The sequence below is a fragment of the Typopeltis vanoorti genome, chromosome 6 (assembly GCF_054136105.1).
Source record: "Typopeltis vanoorti isolate ZY-2024b chromosome 6, IOZ_Tvanoo_1.0, whole genome shotgun sequence".
Classification (NCBI taxonomy): Eukaryota; Metazoa; Arthropoda; class Arachnida; order Uropygi; family Thelyphonidae; genus Typopeltis; species Typopeltis vanoorti.
In genome coordinates, this window is record NC_143554.1 from 98,556,631 (window position 1) to 98,576,354 (window position 19,724).

Genomic DNA, 19,724 nt, shown 5'->3' on the forward strand with positions numbered 1-19,724 from the left:
ACATGCTATGTATCTATATATTCTGTATCTATATGACCATAATGATAGAAGAGTGATCAAACATATATATGTAAGACAAATGGGATACATAAGAACAAATAATAAGGAAGAAACTGTACATATTAGATGTGGAGTGAGACAAGGGTGCATATTATTATCCTTGCTCTTCAACATATATATTGAAAATGCCATCAGAGAAGTTAAAGAAAAGACAAGCAGCGGCATAAAGATTGGTGGAGAGGAGATATTTTGCCTCAGATTTGCAGATGATATTGCATTCATAGCCAACAGCAGAAGAGATTAAAAAAAGTTAATCAAAACAACATATGAAATATTAAACAAATATGACATGAAAATAAATGCTGAAAAAATCAAAATCCTACTGGCAAGCAAGAAACCAAAGATCATAAAGAAAATTAAATTAAATGGGAAAGAGATAAAACAAGTAAAGAATTACAAATCCCTAGAGAGTACAATAAATGAGGAAGGAAGATCAAAAGAAGACAAAGATAAGAATAGGCATAGCAAAAATCCAATTCAATAAAATGGAAAAGGTACTACAAAAAAACTTAAGTCTACAACTAAGGAAAAAACTTCTAAAAACTTATGTATGAAGTATAGCACTTTATGGCAGCGAAACATGGACAATGGGAACAGAAGATATTAGAAAACTGGAGGCATTTGAAATGTGGTATTGGAAACGAATGCAAAAGATGAAATGGACAGACAAAAAATCTAAGCAAGAGCTTAAGGAAGTAAATGAACCCAGAACACTGATAAAGATATTAATAACAAGAAGAGACAGATGGACTGGACATATCTTACGATATGAAAGTCTGACGAGAAGAATAATGGAAGGCAAAATCAAAGGGAAAAGATGAAGACCAAGGAAACGATACTTGGATCAAATAAAACAAAGCACTGGACTAAAAACATACTATGAAATAAAGAGAAAAGCAAACAGAAGAGAAGAATGGAAGGAAATGCTGCGGAGCTACCAGTCATAAAGACTGATGCAACAGAAGAAGGCAGTTTTTAGTAAAGATGGCACGTTAAATCTGTAAATAGACAACAGAATAATCAAAACGGGTATGATGGGTAGCCAACTGAATAAATTTATATGGAATAAGAGAGAAATTAGTCAAAACATCAAACCAGCAGTATATAAAACAGTGTTCAAACTATTTAAGTTATGGATCTGAAAGTTGGGTCAGAAATAAAGCACTTGAGAAAAAGTTATAAATAAAGACTAGAGATCACAGATATGAGAGTTCTGAGAAAAATTAGGAGAGTGAACATATGATATCAATGGCAGAATCATATTAAAATGAAGATATTATAAAGGAATTGACATTGTTAGCATTCAATAATGAATAAGCAGAGCTGATCTAAGGTGGAACTGAAAAGTCATTTTCTTATTTAAAAAAAATGAAACTTTTATAACCAATATAATTTGTTTTATTTGTAACCATAATTTTTGGACATTGTTTTTGTGTCTGTGTACATGTAAATCTAATAAATTGTGTTTACTAGACCTATCTTTCATAAAAACTTCATGACCATTTGCATAGATCACTTAAACAGAACACGAGAGAAAAAGTTAGCAAAACAGGTGTTTAATGTCAAGATAGCAAGAAAAGAGACCCAGAGGAAGACCAAGGTGTATGCCGATTGATTCAGTCATAAGGTTCCTTAAAAGCATGAAGTGTTAGATATAACATAATGGAGTGGCTACAAGTAATAGACTAATTTGGAGAAAAATTGTGGACAGGAGATTAATAATAATGTAAACTTAATCATGTAGTGCTGTCAGTGGCATGTACACCCCTTGAGGATACATATCAGGAAATTGATGATGATGGGTCTGTTAGAATATAAGGTTCTGCTTACAGAAATTCAAATCCCAAATTAATGGAGGAAGAGAGAGAGAGAGAGAAATATTACTAAAAATTCAGCAAATCTTACCATGAGGAACTCCAACTGCTTGAGTTCTCTGCAATACTTGATTCACATTTGAATTTCCCGGAGCAGCATTATAGGGGAGTCCTAAAGCAGCATATGCCCGTTGCATATCAGCAGGTGCTGGTCCTTGGCTTGGTTGACTTTGCTGCACAGCTGCAGCTAGATAAGAAAACAAAAGCTTTTAATGAAACTCACTAAAGAATATATGCAAATTCATTCCATATTAGCATTTAATACATTGGATAGTTATAACAAATACACCAATGAAGCATCCATTTCTTTCAGTAATACAACAGTTATTCACAACAAGAGACGTGTTCCTATTTCAAAAATTTTATCTAATTTCATTAATCAAAGGGAACTTTAATGTGCACCATTTTGAAATGTGTACAATCTTGGCCATGCCCATAGTCAATAATTACAGTGTTAATTTTTTAAGTATTCCAAATAAAAAATTTTAAAAATTCCAAATACAAAATGATGGTACAACATGACAAAATTTCATGATGGCTGGGACGTCGCCAAGTTAAACAAGGCCCCCCCCCCCCCCCCCTGTTGTTTTCGCCAGGGAACCAGAGCGAATAGCGAAAAGTCACCTACTGGAACAAACATGAAAACACATCCCAACTCAACATCACCAGAGTTAAAGATCAGTACTATCAACATAAGAAACCTGAATGGCAAAGAAATGGAGCTAGCTGAGGAATTAGATAAGTACCAGATCGACATAATAGGGATGACTGAAACAAAAAAGACAAAAACTGGTGAGATCTTTCTAAGCAATAAATACAAAATGTTATGTTCAGGCTATGTAAATCAAGGAAAAGAAGGAGTAGCCATAGTATTCAACACAAAATACGAGGCTAATCTTCTTGAATGGCAGGCAGTGTCAAGTAGAGTGATTTGGGCAAATATCAGAATGGGGAACTAGACAAAGAGACTTATTTGTGCCTATGATCCCACAGAGGGTTCTACTAAGGTAGAAGTGGAGGAATTTTTTGATGCTCTGGCGAAAGCTACTGACACAATGAAAAAGGAAAAGTTGGTCCTTCTTGGGGATCTAAACAGCAGAGTAGGAAGTGATTGTCAGACATACAAAAATGTTTTGGGAAAATTTGGAGAAAAGAGCAAAGCTAATAATAATGACAAATATCTGTTGGATTTCTGCTCAGGAGATGGACTGGTTATTACTAACACCATGTTCCAACATAAAAATATGCACAAATGGAGAGAAGACGCAAAGAATAAGAAAAGTCTCATTGACTATGTTATTGTTGATAGTGATGTTTTCTCCCTGTTGCAGGACACCAGAGTGTACAGAGGATTTGAAATTGGAAGTGATCACTATTTAGTCTTGAGCAGGATAAAATTGAATTTCATATTGAAAAGAATGACATGTAAGAAAGTTTTAAAGCAAATAAAAGTTGAGCAGCTCTCAGATGTGAACTGTAAACTAAAATACACAAAGATTATTGAAGGAAAAAGAAGAGTTTGAGAACAGGAACCAAACCTTGGAGATTCAGTGGCAAGCCTTGAAGAAAGTTAAAGAGGCAGTGAAGGAAAAGAAGAAAGCATATCAAAAGTTCCTGGCAAATAAATCAGCTTGTGCTTTAGAGAATACAGAGACAAATGCAAGAATGCTAAACACTGTGTAAAACTAGCTAAACAAAAGTCATGAGAGGACTTTGGCAAGAATATAGAAAATAAATATCAAGAAGGTGGCAAAATATTCTGGAGGTTATTGAAGAAGCTTAGAAATGGAGGAAAGAGTGCTGTAAAAGGAGTTAGAGATGATAAAGGTGACATGAAAGCAGAAGAAAAAGATATCCTTGAAGTATGGAGTAATTACTTTGAAAATTTGCTAAATGAAACGAGCAGTGATGACAGCACAGTGATAAAAAACACTGACCAGGCATGCATTCAGAAATACATATCCATACTTGAAGTAGAAAAAGCCATCAAAGGCTTGAAATGTGGAAAGGCAGCAGGAGTAGATGATGTTCGACCAGAAATGCTGAAGTATGGTGGTATTAAAGTCTTACAGTGGCTACACTGCATAGTTCAGAAAGCCTGGACAGAGGGATGAATTCCTGATGATTGGAGTAGAGCTCTCATAGTACCCATATATAAAAAGGGAAATAAAACTGAATGTGAGAATTACAGAGGTATATCCCTACTGAGTGTTCCTGGTAAGATATATGCAAGTATACTTGAGAAACGGTTGAGAAGAATTGTGGAAGAAAAGCTTGGTGAAGAGCAAGCTGGATTCATGTCAAATAGAGGTTGTCAGGATCAGATCTTTACTTTATGAGAAATAGTAGAGAAATAATGGGAATATAACAAAGATATGTATTTATTTAAGTTTTGTCGATTTGGAAAAGGCATACGACAAAGTGCCAAGAGAGAAGCTATTCAATATGCTACAGTTATATGGTGTCGATGAGGCATTATAACGAGCAATACTTAGTCTTTATTTGAGTTGTAAGTCAGCAGTTAGAATTCAAAGAAGTATGCAGGAAGATGGTTTAATGTTAAATCTGGTGTGAGACAAGGATGTACATAATCCCCTCTGTTATTCATTATCTATATGGATCACATTATGAAGAAAAGTGGTATTAAACATGATATCAAAATTGGAGATGTTAATGTCAGCTCTTTGCTTTATGCGGACGATGTTATACTTCTAAATAAATCCACTACAAGTTTGCAAGATTCCCTGACTAAATTGAATAACTGTTGTAATAGATATGGTATGAAGGTCAGCAATAAAAAGACAAAGACAATGAAAATAGGCAGAATCGTTGCAAATGTCAACTGTGTTGTGAATGGAGAACCTGTGGAAGAACAAGTAAAACATTTCGGCTACTTAGACACGATTTTTACTGAAGATGGTAAATTAAATATAGAAATAGACAACAGAATCAACAGAAGCTGGTATGGTAGGAAGTCAATTGAATAAATTCATATGGAATAAGAGAGAAATTAGTCAGAACACTAAATTAGCTGTATATAAGACAGTATTCAAGCCAATTTTAACTTATGGATCTGAGAGCTGGGTCAGAAGTAAAACACTTGACCAAAGACTAGAGACCGCAAATATGAGAGTCCTGAGAACGATTAGAGGCGTGAACAGATCGCATCAATGGCAATATTATATTAAAAACAAGGATATTAGGAAAGAACTTGATATTTTCAGCATCCAGGAATGCATTAGTAGAGCTAATCTTAGGTGGTATGCTCACTTAAGTAGAATGGGAGAGGGAAGATTAGCAAAACAAGCGTTCTCTGCCAGCTTGGCAGGAAAACGACCCAGAGGAAGACCAAGATATAGGTGGATTGATACGGTACAAAGTGCCTTAGATGATAGAAATATAAGATCTGATAATGTTGGAGTCTTGACATGTAACTGACTGATATGGAGGAAAATTATAGATAGGAAGTTAGTAATGATGTAAATTTTTCATGTAGTACTATCATATCCTGTACACCCCTTGAGGGTACATGGCAGGAATTTGATGATGATGATGATGATGAATAAAAAATTTTATTAATTCAGACAGGATAATGACAAAAGTGTACAAATGAAGAGACAAAAGAATAAATAAGTACACATGCATTGTCTTCAAAAATATGAACTGATATATATTATTGATAAACAGTGTTCATATTTTGCACAAGAAAAACTCTAGGTTGCATGTCATGTCTTACAATAGTAGCCTCATATATTAGATATCACACTTATCACCTACAGTAAGCTGATCATATTTGATAATGCTTACTCATGGTTATCTACAAGAATTTAATCCTTAGAATTACTTCTCAGCCTCCCAACCCATATGTTTCATGGGTGGGAGGCTGAGATGTAATTCTAAGGATTAAAAATACCAGAAATACGTCATCCGGTAGCATCCTCTAGCAAGAGGATTGCAGCAGGTGAGCAGCTCTTCTCCATTTCTCTCTGTCTGTCGCTTCCGTCATTCTTAAACCAGTCCATTCCACGATGTCATTAAACCACTCTCTAGTTGGTCTTCCATGTCTTCTCATATCCTCAACCTTCCCTTGTAATATAGTTCTTGTCAGGTGTCCCGAAGAACCTCTCAGAAGATGTCCTGCAAATCTAGTCTTTCTTTGCGTAATATTCTTTAGCAGTGTTCTTTCCATCCCAACTAGTCTTAAAACTTCTTGATTTTATATTCTTTCTGTATAGCTAATCTTTTCCATCTTTCTATAACACCACATTTCCAATGCATTAATTCTTTCTATATCTCTCTTTCTGAGTGTCCACGACTCACTTCCATAACTTGCAATACTCCAAACTGTTGCTTTAACTATTCCAATTCTAATGCCTATTTTAGTGTTCTTGTTTATTAAAATTTTCTTTATTTCCATAAATGCCGATTTAGCTTTGCCTATTCTATTTCTAATGTCCAACTCTGAAGTTCCTTTCTCTGAGATTCAGCTACCTAAATATTGAAATCTTTCCACTTCTTCTAAAATCTTTCCTCCACATCTTATTTTTACATTATCTCCTATTTTTCTACCCACTATCATTATCTTGGTTTTTTGTGTTAATTCTTAGTCCATACTCTTTACAAGAGTTTTCAATTCTTTGAATAATTTGTTGTAACCCATTTTCACTTTCTGCCATCACCACTACATCATCCGCATATCTTAAGTTATTAATGATTCTTCCGTTTATTTTTATTCCTTCTTCTACATCCTCAAGTGCCTCTCTAAACATCTGTTCACTATAAAAGTTAAACAATAATGGTGATAACTTGCATCCTTGTCTGACTCCTCTCTCTCCACCTGGAATTCTCCTGTTTCCTCTCCATTTACACATACTGATGTTATTTGTAACCAATATAATCAATCTCTTTAAAATTTCCAAGTCATAAGAGTCAATATCAGTATTTTCTAGAATATCGAAAAGCCTTTCATGTTTCACTGTATCAAATGCCTTTTCAAAATCTAGAAATCCCAAAAACAACTTTCCACCATGGTTTAGTGTTTTCTCCCCAATAATTCTTAGACAAGTTATAGCCTCTCTAGTTCCTCTGTTGGTTCTGAATCCAAACTGTTCCTCGTTCATTTGTTTTTCTATTTTATTCCTAATTCTCTCTAAAATTATTTGCACCAGAATTTTTGCTGTGTGAGTTATAAGCCTTATCATTCTAAAATTGTTACAGTCTAAAACTCCTGTCTTTTTTGGAATGGGGATAAAAATTGATCTTCTAAACTCCTCTGGTTTCTTGTCGTTCATAAATTCCATTAATAATTTGCCATAACACTTTCATACCTTTTTCACCTATATTCCTTATAAGTTCTATCTGTATACCATCTATTCCAGGCGATTTTCCTTCTTTCATCTTTTGAATTGCTAGATTCAATTCCTCCCTCATGATGCACAGTCTCTGTCCATTATGTTCTTTCCTTTGATTTTCCCCTCTTTCCCTGCCTTTATAAAGTTTACTTACATATTCTTCCCATCTCTGTAATATCTTCTCTTTTTCTATCAGAATTTCACCTCTTTCATTCTTGACTGCTCCAGTCCTTAGCATCTTTCTCCTTCCTGTCATCATATTAATGTTTTTATAAACACCTTTTATGTCCTTTCTTTCTGCCTTTGCTGTTATATCTTTACTTATTTCATCTAACCACTCTTCCTTTTTCCTTCTTATCTCTCTTTGTATCTCCCTACTCGAGTCTTTATACTGCTTTTTTTCTCCTATGTTTTACTATTAACTTTCTTCTTTGTGTTATTTTCCTCAAAATATTTTCCGTCTTCCATGGTTTCTTTCTTTTCTCTCTTTCTTCTTCTTTTTTGACTAAATGCAATTCTGTAGCAGTAATTATGCTTTCCTTCAGAATCTTCCATTTTTCACTTGCATCATCATTTTCTTGTATATTTCTCTCGTTCATTTCTTCCTCTACTTTCTTTGAGAATTCATTCACCGTACTTGGTATCTTCAGCCGCTCCATGTTCCATGATTTGTTCCGTTTCCCTGTAGTTACCTTTTTTAGATTAATCCTTATTTTAGTTGACAACAATATGTGATCTGTATCACAGTCTGCTCCTGGATATGTTGTCACATCTTTTATAATGTTTCTATATCTTTTGTTTATCAAAATATAATCTATCTGATTTCTTCTACTATTTATATCCTCCCCTGGGGCTTTCCATGTGTACAATCTTATTGGATATTTCTTAAACCAAGTGTTCATAACTGCTAAATCATGCTTTCTACAGAAATCCAACAACATATCTCCTCTTTCATTTCTCACTCCCAATCCAAATATCCCAACAATATCTTCCTCCCTTCCTCTTCTGATTTTTGCATTCATATCGCCTTGTATTATAATTATATCTTTTGTTTCTTTACATTTCAAGCCCTGTTCTATATCGCCATAAACTCTCTCTACCTTCTCATCCTCATAATCACAAGTAGGTAAATATATCTGGATAAGTAGAATATTTCTTGGTTTTGCTTTCAACTTTACCACTAAAATTCTATCTGAGATGTGCCAGTAGCCTTCCACACATCCTGCCACTCGTTTATTCAATATTATTCCAACACCTGCTTGATGTTGCTCTTCCCCTCCTGAGTAAATTATTCTTATTCCATCCTCTGTTCTAAAATCTCCTTTTCCTTTCCATCTCACCTCAGTCATTCCCAGAACATCTATTTTCAATCTTAGCATCTCCATCTTTACAATCTCCAATCTTCCAGTTTGATGTAAGGTATTCACATTCCAAGATCCAATGCGAAAATTACTTTTAGTCCCTTTTCCACATGAATACTTTCCATCTTCCACTTCTCCACCTCCCACAGGCTTTAGTAAAGAAGATTCATATGACTGACATGCAATCTGGTCCGTATCCATACGGGAACAAGTGACCTCCCTGGTAGCCAATTGCGCAGTTCCAGACCCAGGGGACCCATCCTGAGCTGTGCATTGCTCGTCATTTTGATCTTTACTGCTCATCAAAACTAGGGAAAAAAGTAGAAGCATAGTGGTTTCCCGTTGCCTTCTATGCATGAAGAGATGAAAAAAGTAGAAACATTGAAAGAATCATCCCCTAGCCCTCGATTACTCTAATAGCATTGGGGGGAAGGAACAAGAAAGAAGAAAAGGATAGGAAGAAATAAGAGTAGGGACCATCCTATAGATAATATAACAGATATATATATTACATGAATAAGGTATGGTCCAGCACACAAATACCAAAAATTTATAGTAATAGTTTTGTTATTGTTTTTTTTTTTTTATCTCCTAAACAGAAAAAAACTATTAGAAAGCATTACAAAATGAAATTGTCATTTACCATATGTTTTTGCAACACTTTTTTATTCCAGCTTAGGATTGTGCAAACTATAAAAATGATGTAGACAGCATATAGAAAGGCTTAGGAGTCACTGATTATCTTTAATAACACTTCACAGCATTAACAACACCAAGAAAAGTAAGATACATTCATTACACTTACTAATATTTCACTGGTTTTCTAACCAGCATCTTCACAGCACAAATTATAACTATGACAAGCACACAGCACTGAACTAAATAATTGTAGTAAACAATTCAAATTGCAACAGACCATATAAAACCATAAAGTTAATCTGGAGAAGTCAGGCCATAAGGTCTCAAATCTCAGATCTTCAGCAAATTAATACAACCATACTTGAGGTTGACAAAATTATTCATAGCTGATGCTGATTCTAAAATAATATCTCAAATCTATAGCAACTGCTACATACTATCAATGTCTTCCTCCATCTAATCATGTGTGAAGGAATATCCAGATCTACCAATCCCAGCTTGCCATACAGATGATCGTGAATGTAATTTTTATACTCTTCAAGGCAGATGCTAACTGATCTACCAGTCTGTCCAAAGTAGGACAAATTGCAGGTACAAGCAACTTTATACAATCCAGGATGTTCAAGAGAATGAAGTTGATCTTTAGAAAAACAGATAAAGGTTGATAGCTAAACGAGAGGTTTGAAAGTGACATGGAGATCATACTTGTAGCAAACTTTCACTATTTTTCTGATGTACCATTAATATATGGGATGGGAATAATTTTGCAGTGATTCTATGTGTTGGTTGCAAGTGGGATGGGATGGGATGGGTGCATGAAGTATTTTCTCTCTTTCACATGAACTGTGTCATTTGAACAAATAGCCCTCATTCAGAGAATAAGAAAGTTTTGAGGAAGGTGGTGGCATGACTGCTTATGCAAATATCTGGGGTTTTCTGTAAATTAAAATGGATAATGGCTATTAAAAAGTCATCACTAGTGTATCTAGAAAGAAAGTGAGAACCATTATTCCTTTTATAATGATGAATTTATGTTAGGATATTGGCTGTTAAGATGTGCTAAAAAATGTATTGAACATGTCTGGACCATGAGGTCAAATAGCAAACATGATCTTAGCTCAGCCAAACGATTGGTTTAAGTGTGCCTATGTTGAGTGCTTAGTTTTCAAAATGGCCCATATAGAAGTTAGCTACAGGAGAGGAGAAGATACCCATTACAGGTTATTATCCCTCGCGGGATTTGATTAATGGGACAAAATGAATGCGGCAAAATTAATTGCGACAATCCCTTGATATACATAGCAAGAGTTTTGATTAACACGCCTTTAAATTTACCGCGCAAAAACATGCAAGCCTCGTGGCGTAAGCATGATGACGTCATTCCTCCCATGCAGTCGTGCTCCCAAAGCCTGAGTGCCAGCCAATTACTTCACTGCCAGCATTAAGAGTGGGTGTATTACAAGCTCCAGTTGTTCTACTGTATTTACAAATTACATTCTTCGTAAATTTTACAGCCCATTAATCATGTTGAAGATAAGAGCAATCCTACAACCGGGTCATTAAGTGAAAAAAAAGAAGAGGAAAGTAATTACCTTAGATACAAGACCTGATATAATTAAAAGATTTAAACGTGGTGAAAGTAAAAGTAAGATCAGAAGTGAATTTGGTTTTAAAGAGTCTACAATACAGACTATTTTATCCAAAGCTGATGAGTATTGCGAGAAAGGTAAAGTTGCATCTACATCTGCAAGCATGCAATGCATACCGGAGTGCTATAATGGTTGAAATGGAAAATCTGTTGATTATTTGGCTGGAAGACTGCAATCAAAAGAGAATTCCAATTAGTGCCTATAATATCATGGCCAAAGCTCTAAGCCTGTTTCCAAGACTAGACTAAATATAAAGAAGACAATTCAAAATTCGCAACTAGCAAAGGCTGGCTTGGAAATTTAAAATCTAGGGTTGGACTAAAGAATGTGAAAATAACAGGCGAAGCTGCAAGTGGCAATGAAGATGCTGCATCTACATTTCCTGCTGAGCTGCAGAAAATTATCGAAGAAAATTATTACGATTACCGCCAAATTTTCAATGTAGATGAAACTGGCCTCTATTGAAAAAAAATGGCATCTAGAACTTTTATATCAAAAAAAAAGAAGCAGTCCGGCTATAAAGTATCAAAAGACCGCTTAACTGTTATGCTTGGAGGGAAAATGCTAATGGAGATTTTAAATTGAAGCCACTGGTTGTCTATCGAACTCAGAACCCAAAAGCTTTAAAAGGATGTAACAAGAACTCTTTACCTGTAATTTGGGCGAATCAGAAGGCTTGGATTACCCAAAGTCTATTCAAAGATTGGTTTAAGTCTTATTTAACTTAGCTTTCAAAGCTCTTTTGCTTTTAGATAACACACCTGGTCATCCAAATTCTCTTAATGATCTGTGTGAGAATGTGAAACTTTTATTTTTCTCACCAAAAAGACATCATTGCTACGACCTATGGGCATGGCCATCACTGCAACTTTCAAAGCCTATTTTCTTAAAAAGACATTCTCAAAGGCAGTAGAAACAACAACAGGAGAAAATGCGATGACGCTCCAAGAATTTTGGAAAAAATTTAACATTAAACACACAACTGAAAACATTCATGACTCATGGAAGCAAGCATCTTCTAGCTGCATGAATGCTGTTTGGAAAAACATTTTTCCAGAACGCAATAATGACTTAGGTTGTTTTCAAAATCCTGTGAACAACGTGATTGAAGAAATCATTGCAATTGGTGAAGACCTTGGTTGGATGGCGTTGATGCAGATGATAAAGAATTATTGGATTCAATGACCAAGATTTATTAGTCAGCTTTGACATAACTGCCCTTTTCACCAATGTCCCGATTAATGATACTATTATTCTCCTGCAAAACATATTTCAGCCTGACATCACAGCCCTCTTTGCACACACATACTCCACTCCAGGTATTTCGTGTGGCAAAGCAATTTTTACCTACAAAAAGAAGGAAATATGGCCATGTGCTCACGCCCCCCCTCCCCCAATAGCTATCTTTTACATGAAAGACTGAGCAACGAGCTCTAGATTCAGCCAGCCTAAAGTCTGGCTCAGATATGTCGATGATAATTTCACCATTTGTTCCCCCATGGCCACGAAACATTAAATACATTCCTTAGCCACCTGAACAAACAACACAAACATATCCAATTCACCATTGAAATCGAAAACAACAACTCGCTTCCTTTTCTAGACACACTCATCACACGTCTTTCCTCAGGCTGTCTCTCTCCTACTCAGTCTATCGCAAACCTACACACACACACACACACACACACACACACACACACACACACAGATGACAGTACATACATAAAAATTCATACCGCCACTCAACACAAAAACTATGAGTCATAAGCACCCTCAAACACAGAGCACTAACTATTTGCTTGAATGAACAAGCTCTAAACAAAGAATTCTAAATCATTAACCGTACTTTTATGAAAAATGGCTATAATAAAAAAACAGTTCACAAGATCCTCCATAAAAATACCACTAAAAACAAAAAAGATTATAAGAATGCCATACCATATGTTAGAGGCATTCCAGAAAAAATAGACAGAACACTACATAAATACAACATCACGACTACCTTCAAACCCCCGACAAAATTAAGAAATTTACTCAATTCTTCCAAAGATCCTCTTCCACACCTGGCCACCCAGGGGTTTACAAAATCCAATGTACATGCAACTTACCCTACATAGGGGAAACAGGACGCACAATCTAATTAGAAAAGACAAACACAAACAACACATTAACTTATATTATGGAAAAACAAGCCTATCAGACCATGCACTCCAAACATACCATAGAATTGACTGGAAAGGCACCAAGTTCCTACACTGCACTAAAACCTGTTTTGAGAAAAAATTTAAAGAAGTCTGTGAAATACTAAAACACAATCCAAACCTGAACAAAAATGACAGACTAATCATTCTAAGAATGTGGAGGACCCATCTGTAACCCTTAGAGCAACCAGAACAAGCCCAGAAGGAAATATCGATATGGGAGGACTTTAGAAATGTGTAAAGTAGTTCTGTTTTTAATTTATTTTTATATCTAATTTTTTTTAACTTTATTTTATTTTATTTTTTTTTCTTTTCCCACTAGAGCTGAGGCTAGATAAAAAGATTAATAAGCAGCTCACATTCATTTTACCTTTGTAATGCAATAGCATGTAGCTTGGTTCTTATACTTATGCATTTTTCTGATGATGACCTCAATACACAGGTCCAAACGTCAAATGTTACTTTCCTAATATTAAGTAAAGTCCTTGTGTTGTCTCCCTAAATTCTTAACCATAAAATCCATCTAAAGAAATATCAGTATTTAAAAATTAATGTAACAAAAGCAAATAAAGGAAATGCAACTGTTATTATGGACCAAGCAGATTACAACCAAAAAATAAGTTGCCTCCGTAAGGACTCCTCTACTTATCAGATTATAGATTAGGATCTAAAATGAAAAAAAAGTATAAATTAAGTTACATCTTAGATCAAAGAGATTACCAAAAAGCTTGAATCTTATTATGTCCAACTACCACAGATATATGAGGTTCCCCCAAAGTTTACAAACCTAATATCCTCCAATTAGTAGACAGCCTGCCCCACAAAATGATCAAACAGTTATTCAAATCACTTTCCACTCTCACAAGCAACTCCCCCATCTGTAAAAATAAATTTTAAAAAAATAAAAAAAAAATTTAAAAAAATTGCTACACTTTACAACATAAATAAAAAAAATCCAACCTTGACAGATAGTGACATCATGATCAGTTTTGATATTAACTAATGTACCTTGGAAAGAAACCCTTCACTTCATTAAGAAACATTTCCTTCCTGACATAACTGAATTATTCACATTCACCATGTATTCAGATTATTTCTTATGAAAAGGAAAAATATGTAAACAGTGGGAATGGACTACAATGCCCCCCCCCCCTCCTCCTCCTCCAGCTAACTTCTATATGTAACATTTTGAAAACCAAGCACTCAACACAGGAATACTTAATTCAATAGTTTGAGTTATGATGATAATGATTTGTTATTTGAATTAATGGTCCAGACACACTGGATACATTTTTAGTGCATCTTAACATCTAACATCCTAAAATAAACTTCACCAAAGAAAAAAGAAAACAATTCAGCTATTTAGACATAATCTATAATGAAGATTATCCTCCCTTCAAGGATAAGACATTTGCCTGTTCTGATTTCACTGGTCTTTTCATCTTGTCACTAGTCTTCCCCCCCCCCCCTCTCTCTCTCTCTCATATATATACACACACACATCTATCCACCTCTTTTGGTAGCCAATATCTTTCCATTTCTCTCTATATTCCTTGATCTTTTCATTTATGTTATAAACATCTAGTTCTTTTATGGTGTCCTAATTTCTTATGTGGTCCAATTTTGTGCATTTTTTAATTTTTCTTAAAAATCTCATCTCTGCAGCTTGTATTTTACTTTCATCTTTCTTTTTAACCATCCATGTTTCTGAACCATATAACAAAGTGGGAGTGGCCATTATTTTATAAAATTTTAGCCAAGTTTCTCGTCTTGTTTGTTTATTCAGCGTCCTTTTAATTGTTCAAGATCAATATTCTCTGTGGAACAATTAATTTCTTTATTTCTTCAACTATATCTTTAAGATATGCTATTATGAAGTCTAAATAATTAAACTGTGTCATCTGTTCTATTATTTTATTTTCTATACTATTTCTGATCTAACATGATCCCGAACTTTAAATGCCTGACTTTCGTTTTCTTTTATGAAATTTTTAAATTATATTGTTGGCTTATTTTGTTTTAATTCATAAACTTATTTTTGAAGGTCATCTTCATTGTCTTGTAATATGATCTTCATCATCTGCATACAGTATTGTATTGATAACAGTTTTTCTGGTTTACTGGATACCTTGTTTGACTTTGCTTTCCATATTTTAATAATCTGATCAGTATATATATATATATATATATATATATTGAATAGAGCTGGTGAAAAACTACATCCCTATCTGACACCCTGTTTTATTATAATCTCTTCTGTTAATTTATTAACAAATTGAATTTTTGTATCTTTATATAACCTTTGTATAGCTTGTACCAAATGTAATGGATGTCCTTGTTTTTTTTCATTCCATTCCATAGTTTTTCCTCTGTGTATTTTATCAAAAGCTTTCGTAATCTATGAAGACCATATGAGTCTCTAAATCAAATTCATCTTTTTTTTCAATAATTTTTTTAGCACAAATATTATCTATACATGTTCTTCCATGTCTGAAACCATTTTGTTCTTCTGATAATAGATTGTAAGCTTTTAACCAATCTGATGGAACCTCACATTTCCTCCACCAGTTATTTATTGATTTTAAGAATCTGTGAGGGTTCACTCTTATCAGAGTAAACTCTTTCAAGATGGTCTTTCATCTTTGTAGGCTTCATGAGATCATTACTGAAAGTCTTTTCACATAATAGGCACATAGCCATTGTTTCATTGGTAAATGGTATAAATCCAAATATTAAATACTCTTGTGAATACTGTCAGCACTTCTTACTATCATCAGGGGCTGCCATAATGGGCACTAAAACTTTAAAAAACTTATAGTAAATTCAAAGTTAACAATCACTGAACACCATTCTGATAGCTATGGGTGATAAATGCACACTAGTCCCAATTGTCTCTGTTCTAAATGTCTTCATCAGGAAGAGCATGCACTTCTCCCTCGTTGGCTAAGCCAATCAGCCAGTTGGTGTTGCATGTTTACTAGGTGTTACTCAAAATTGTTTTAGATGTTTATTGATCCCCTAGACATTTATCGATTCCTTGGATAGCCACATCAACCTCAAGGGTCGATATCAACTACTTTGCAGGCCCCTAGTGTAGATGAAGCATTAACCTTTCTTCAGATGATGATTTCAGCAATACTACAGAATCCTGCAGGGATTCTGTAGTATTGCTGAAATCAGTGACCGCTTTCTGTTCTTACTCTACACCCAGCTTTTAATCCTAAACAAAAATGACCCTCTCACACTAACCTCAAATCTTAATTTCCCTAATGACGATAAACTCCTTTCCTCTTAATTTGACAAATCTTGTAATAGTGCTAAAAGATCCTCCTCATTAACTAATGAATCAACATAAGAAAAATGCTACAAAAACATATTGCTCTCTTATATCAAGCAATAAAGATCACACTTTGCCTTTGCTAATACCCACATCTCTTTTCTTGAACTGACTCACACCTCTAGTCTTCTTGGCATAAGCACATCACATCCAAAGTCTCCTCCATCTGCCAAAAAAAAAAAAAAAACATATCTTTATGGCTCAAGATAACCATCGAGGTTCTTCAGCTGTGGACTTCACAACTACAACCGTCTTGAGGATAAAACGGTTGGCCCTGTGCCTCCTAGTGTCCTATGTCTGTAGAAGTATGTGTTTTCAGGGGGCCCATTTGCCTGTTCTTGGGAAAAAAAAAAACAGGTTTCAGGGTGGAAAAAACCCATACTTCTGTATGAGACTGGCTAACTCACCTTTAGTCAAAAGAGACCAAATAAAGGTTCCTCACGTCTTGGATGGGAATTGAACCAAGGTCTTTCCAACCATATGGGTTTGTCTATACTGACTAAGTAACAGATGCTCCAAGATAGTATCACCTGCAAAATTTCACCATCAAATTCTAATATATACCCTCAAGGGGTTTACAGGATATGATAGTACTACATGAAAAATTTACATCATTACTATCTTCCTATCCACAATTTTTCTCCAAATCATTCAGTTACATGTCAAGACTCCAATTTTATCAGGTTTTATATTTTTGTCTTCTAAGGCACTTTTTACTGTATTAATCCACCTATATCTTGGTCTTCCTCTGGGTCTTTTTCCTGCCGACCTGGAAGAGAACACTTGTTTTGCTAATCTTCCCTCTCCCATTCTACTTAAGTGACCATACCACCTAAGATTAGCTCTACTAATGCATTCCTGGATGCTGAAAATATCAAGTTCTTTCCTAATATCCTCGTTTTTAATATGATATTGCCATTAATGCAATCTGTTCATGCCCCTAATCTTTCTCAGGACTATCATATCAGCAGACCCTAGTCTTTGGTCAAGTGTTTTACTTCTGACCCAGCTCTCAGATCCATAAGTTAAATGTAGTTCAAACACTGTCTTGTATACAGCTAATTTAGTGTTTTGGCTAATTTCTCTCTTATTCCACATAAATTTATTCAGTTGACTTCCTACTATACCAGCTTTGTTGATTCTGTTCTCTATTTCCATATTTAATTTACCATCTTCACTAAAAATTGTGCCTAAGTAGCTGAAATGTTTTACTTGTTCTATAAGTTCTCCATTCATAATGCAGTTGATATTTTCAAATGTTTCTGCCTACTTTCATTGTGTTTGTCTTTTTAATGCTGACCTTCATACCATATCTATTAAAACAGTTATTCAATTTAGTCAGGGAATCTTACAGACTTGTAGCAGATTTATTTAGAAATATATCATCATCTGTATAAAGCAAAGAGCTGACATTAACATCTCCAATTTTGATATCATGTTTAATACCACTTTCCTTCATAATGTGATCCATATAGATAATGAATAACAGAGGGGATAATATACATCCTTGTTTCACACCAGATTTAACATTAAACCATCTTCCTGTACTTCCCTGAATTCTAACTGCTGACTTACAACTCAAATAAAGACTAAGTATTGCTTGATATAATGCCCCATTGACACCATATAACTGTAGCGTATTGAATAGCTTCTCTCTTGGCACCTTATCATATGCCTTTTCCAGATCTACAAAACTTAAATACAGATCTTTGTTATATTCCCATGATTTCTCAACTATTTGTCGTAAAGTGAAGATCTGATCCTGACAGCCTCTATTTGGCCGAATCCAGCTTGTTCTTCACCAAGCTTTTCTTCCACAATTCTTTTCAATCGTTTCTCAAGTATACTTGCATAGATCTTGCCAGGAACACTTAGTAGGGAAATACCTCTGTAATTCTCACATTCAGTTTTATTTCTCGTTTTATATAGGGGTATTATGAGAGCTCTACTCCAATCATCGGGAATTCGTCCCTCTATCCAGGCTTTCTGAACTATGCAGTGCAGCCACTAAGACTTTTAAACCACCATACTTCAGCATTTCTGGTCGAATATCATCTACTCCTGCTGCCTTTCCACATTTCAAGCCTTTGATGGCTTTTTTTCCTACTTCAAGTATACATATGTATTCTTGACTGCATGCCTGGTCAGTGTTTTTTACCACTGTGCTGTCATCACTGCTTGTTTCATTTAGCAGTTTTTCCAAAAAATTACCCCATACTTCAAGGATATCTTTTTCTCCCGTTTTCAGGTCACCTTTATCATTTCTAACCCCTTTTACAGCACTCTTTCCTCCATTCCTAAGCTTCTTCAACAACCTCCAGAATATTTTGCCACCTTCTTGATATTTATTTTCTATATTCTTGCCAAAGTCCTCTCATGACTTTTGTTTAGCTAGTTTTACACAGTGTTTAGCATTCTTGCATTTGTCTCTGTATTCTCTAAGAGCACCAGCTGACTTATTTGCCAGGAACTTTTGATATGCATTCTTCTTTTCCTTCACTGCCTCTTTAACTTCCTGTGTCCACCATGGAGTTCTAATTTTTCTATCCTTGCAGACAACTTCACCACATGCTTCTCTAACTGAATCAATCAGGGTTTTCTTCAAGGCTTGCCACTGAATCTCCAAGGTTTGATTCCTGTTCTCAAACTCTTTCATTTTTCCTTCAATAATCTTTATGTATTTTAGTCTACAGTTCACATCTGAGAGCTGCTCAACTTTTATTCGCTTTAAAACTTTCTTACACGTTATTCTTTTCAATATGAAATTCAATTTTATCCTGCTCAAGACTAAATAGTGATCACTTCCAATTTCAAATCCTCTGTACACTCTGGTGTCCTGCACCAGGAAGAAAACATCGCTATCAACAATAACATAGTCAATGACACTTTTCTTTTTCCTTGCCTTTTCTATCCATGTGAATTTGTGCACATTTCTATGTTTGAACATGGTGTTAGTAATAACAAGTCCATGTCCTGAGCAGAAATCCAACAGATATTTGCCATTATTATTAGCTTTGCTCTTTTTTCCCAATACAAAAATTTTCCCAAAATATTTTTGTATGTCTCACAATCATTTCCTACTCTGCTATTTAGATCCCCAACAAGGACCAACTTTTCCTTTTTCATTGTGTCAGTTGCTTTTTCTAAAGCATCAAAAAATTCCTCCACTTCTACCTTAGTAAAACCATCTGTGGGACCATAGGCACAAATAAGTCTCATTGTCCAGTTCCCCATTCTCATATTTGCCCACAT

General features: G+C 34.9%; 1 protein-coding gene across 4 annotated transcripts in view; it reads right to left on the reverse strand.

Moving 5' to 3' along the window:
* The window catches only part of nej (CREB binding protein nejire), a 481,376-nt gene that overhangs the window by 327,010 nt on the left and 134,642 nt on the right, over positions 1–19,724 (reverse strand). For all 4 annotated transcript variants that reach the window (XM_090394332.1, XM_090394330.1, XM_090394331.1 and 1 more), the window contains one exon: positions 1,966–2,121. In XM_090394332.1, the coding sequence (XP_090250458.1) occupies positions 1,966–2,121 (156 nt within the window). The remainder of the gene's footprint in view (positions 1–1,965; positions 2,122–19,724) is intronic.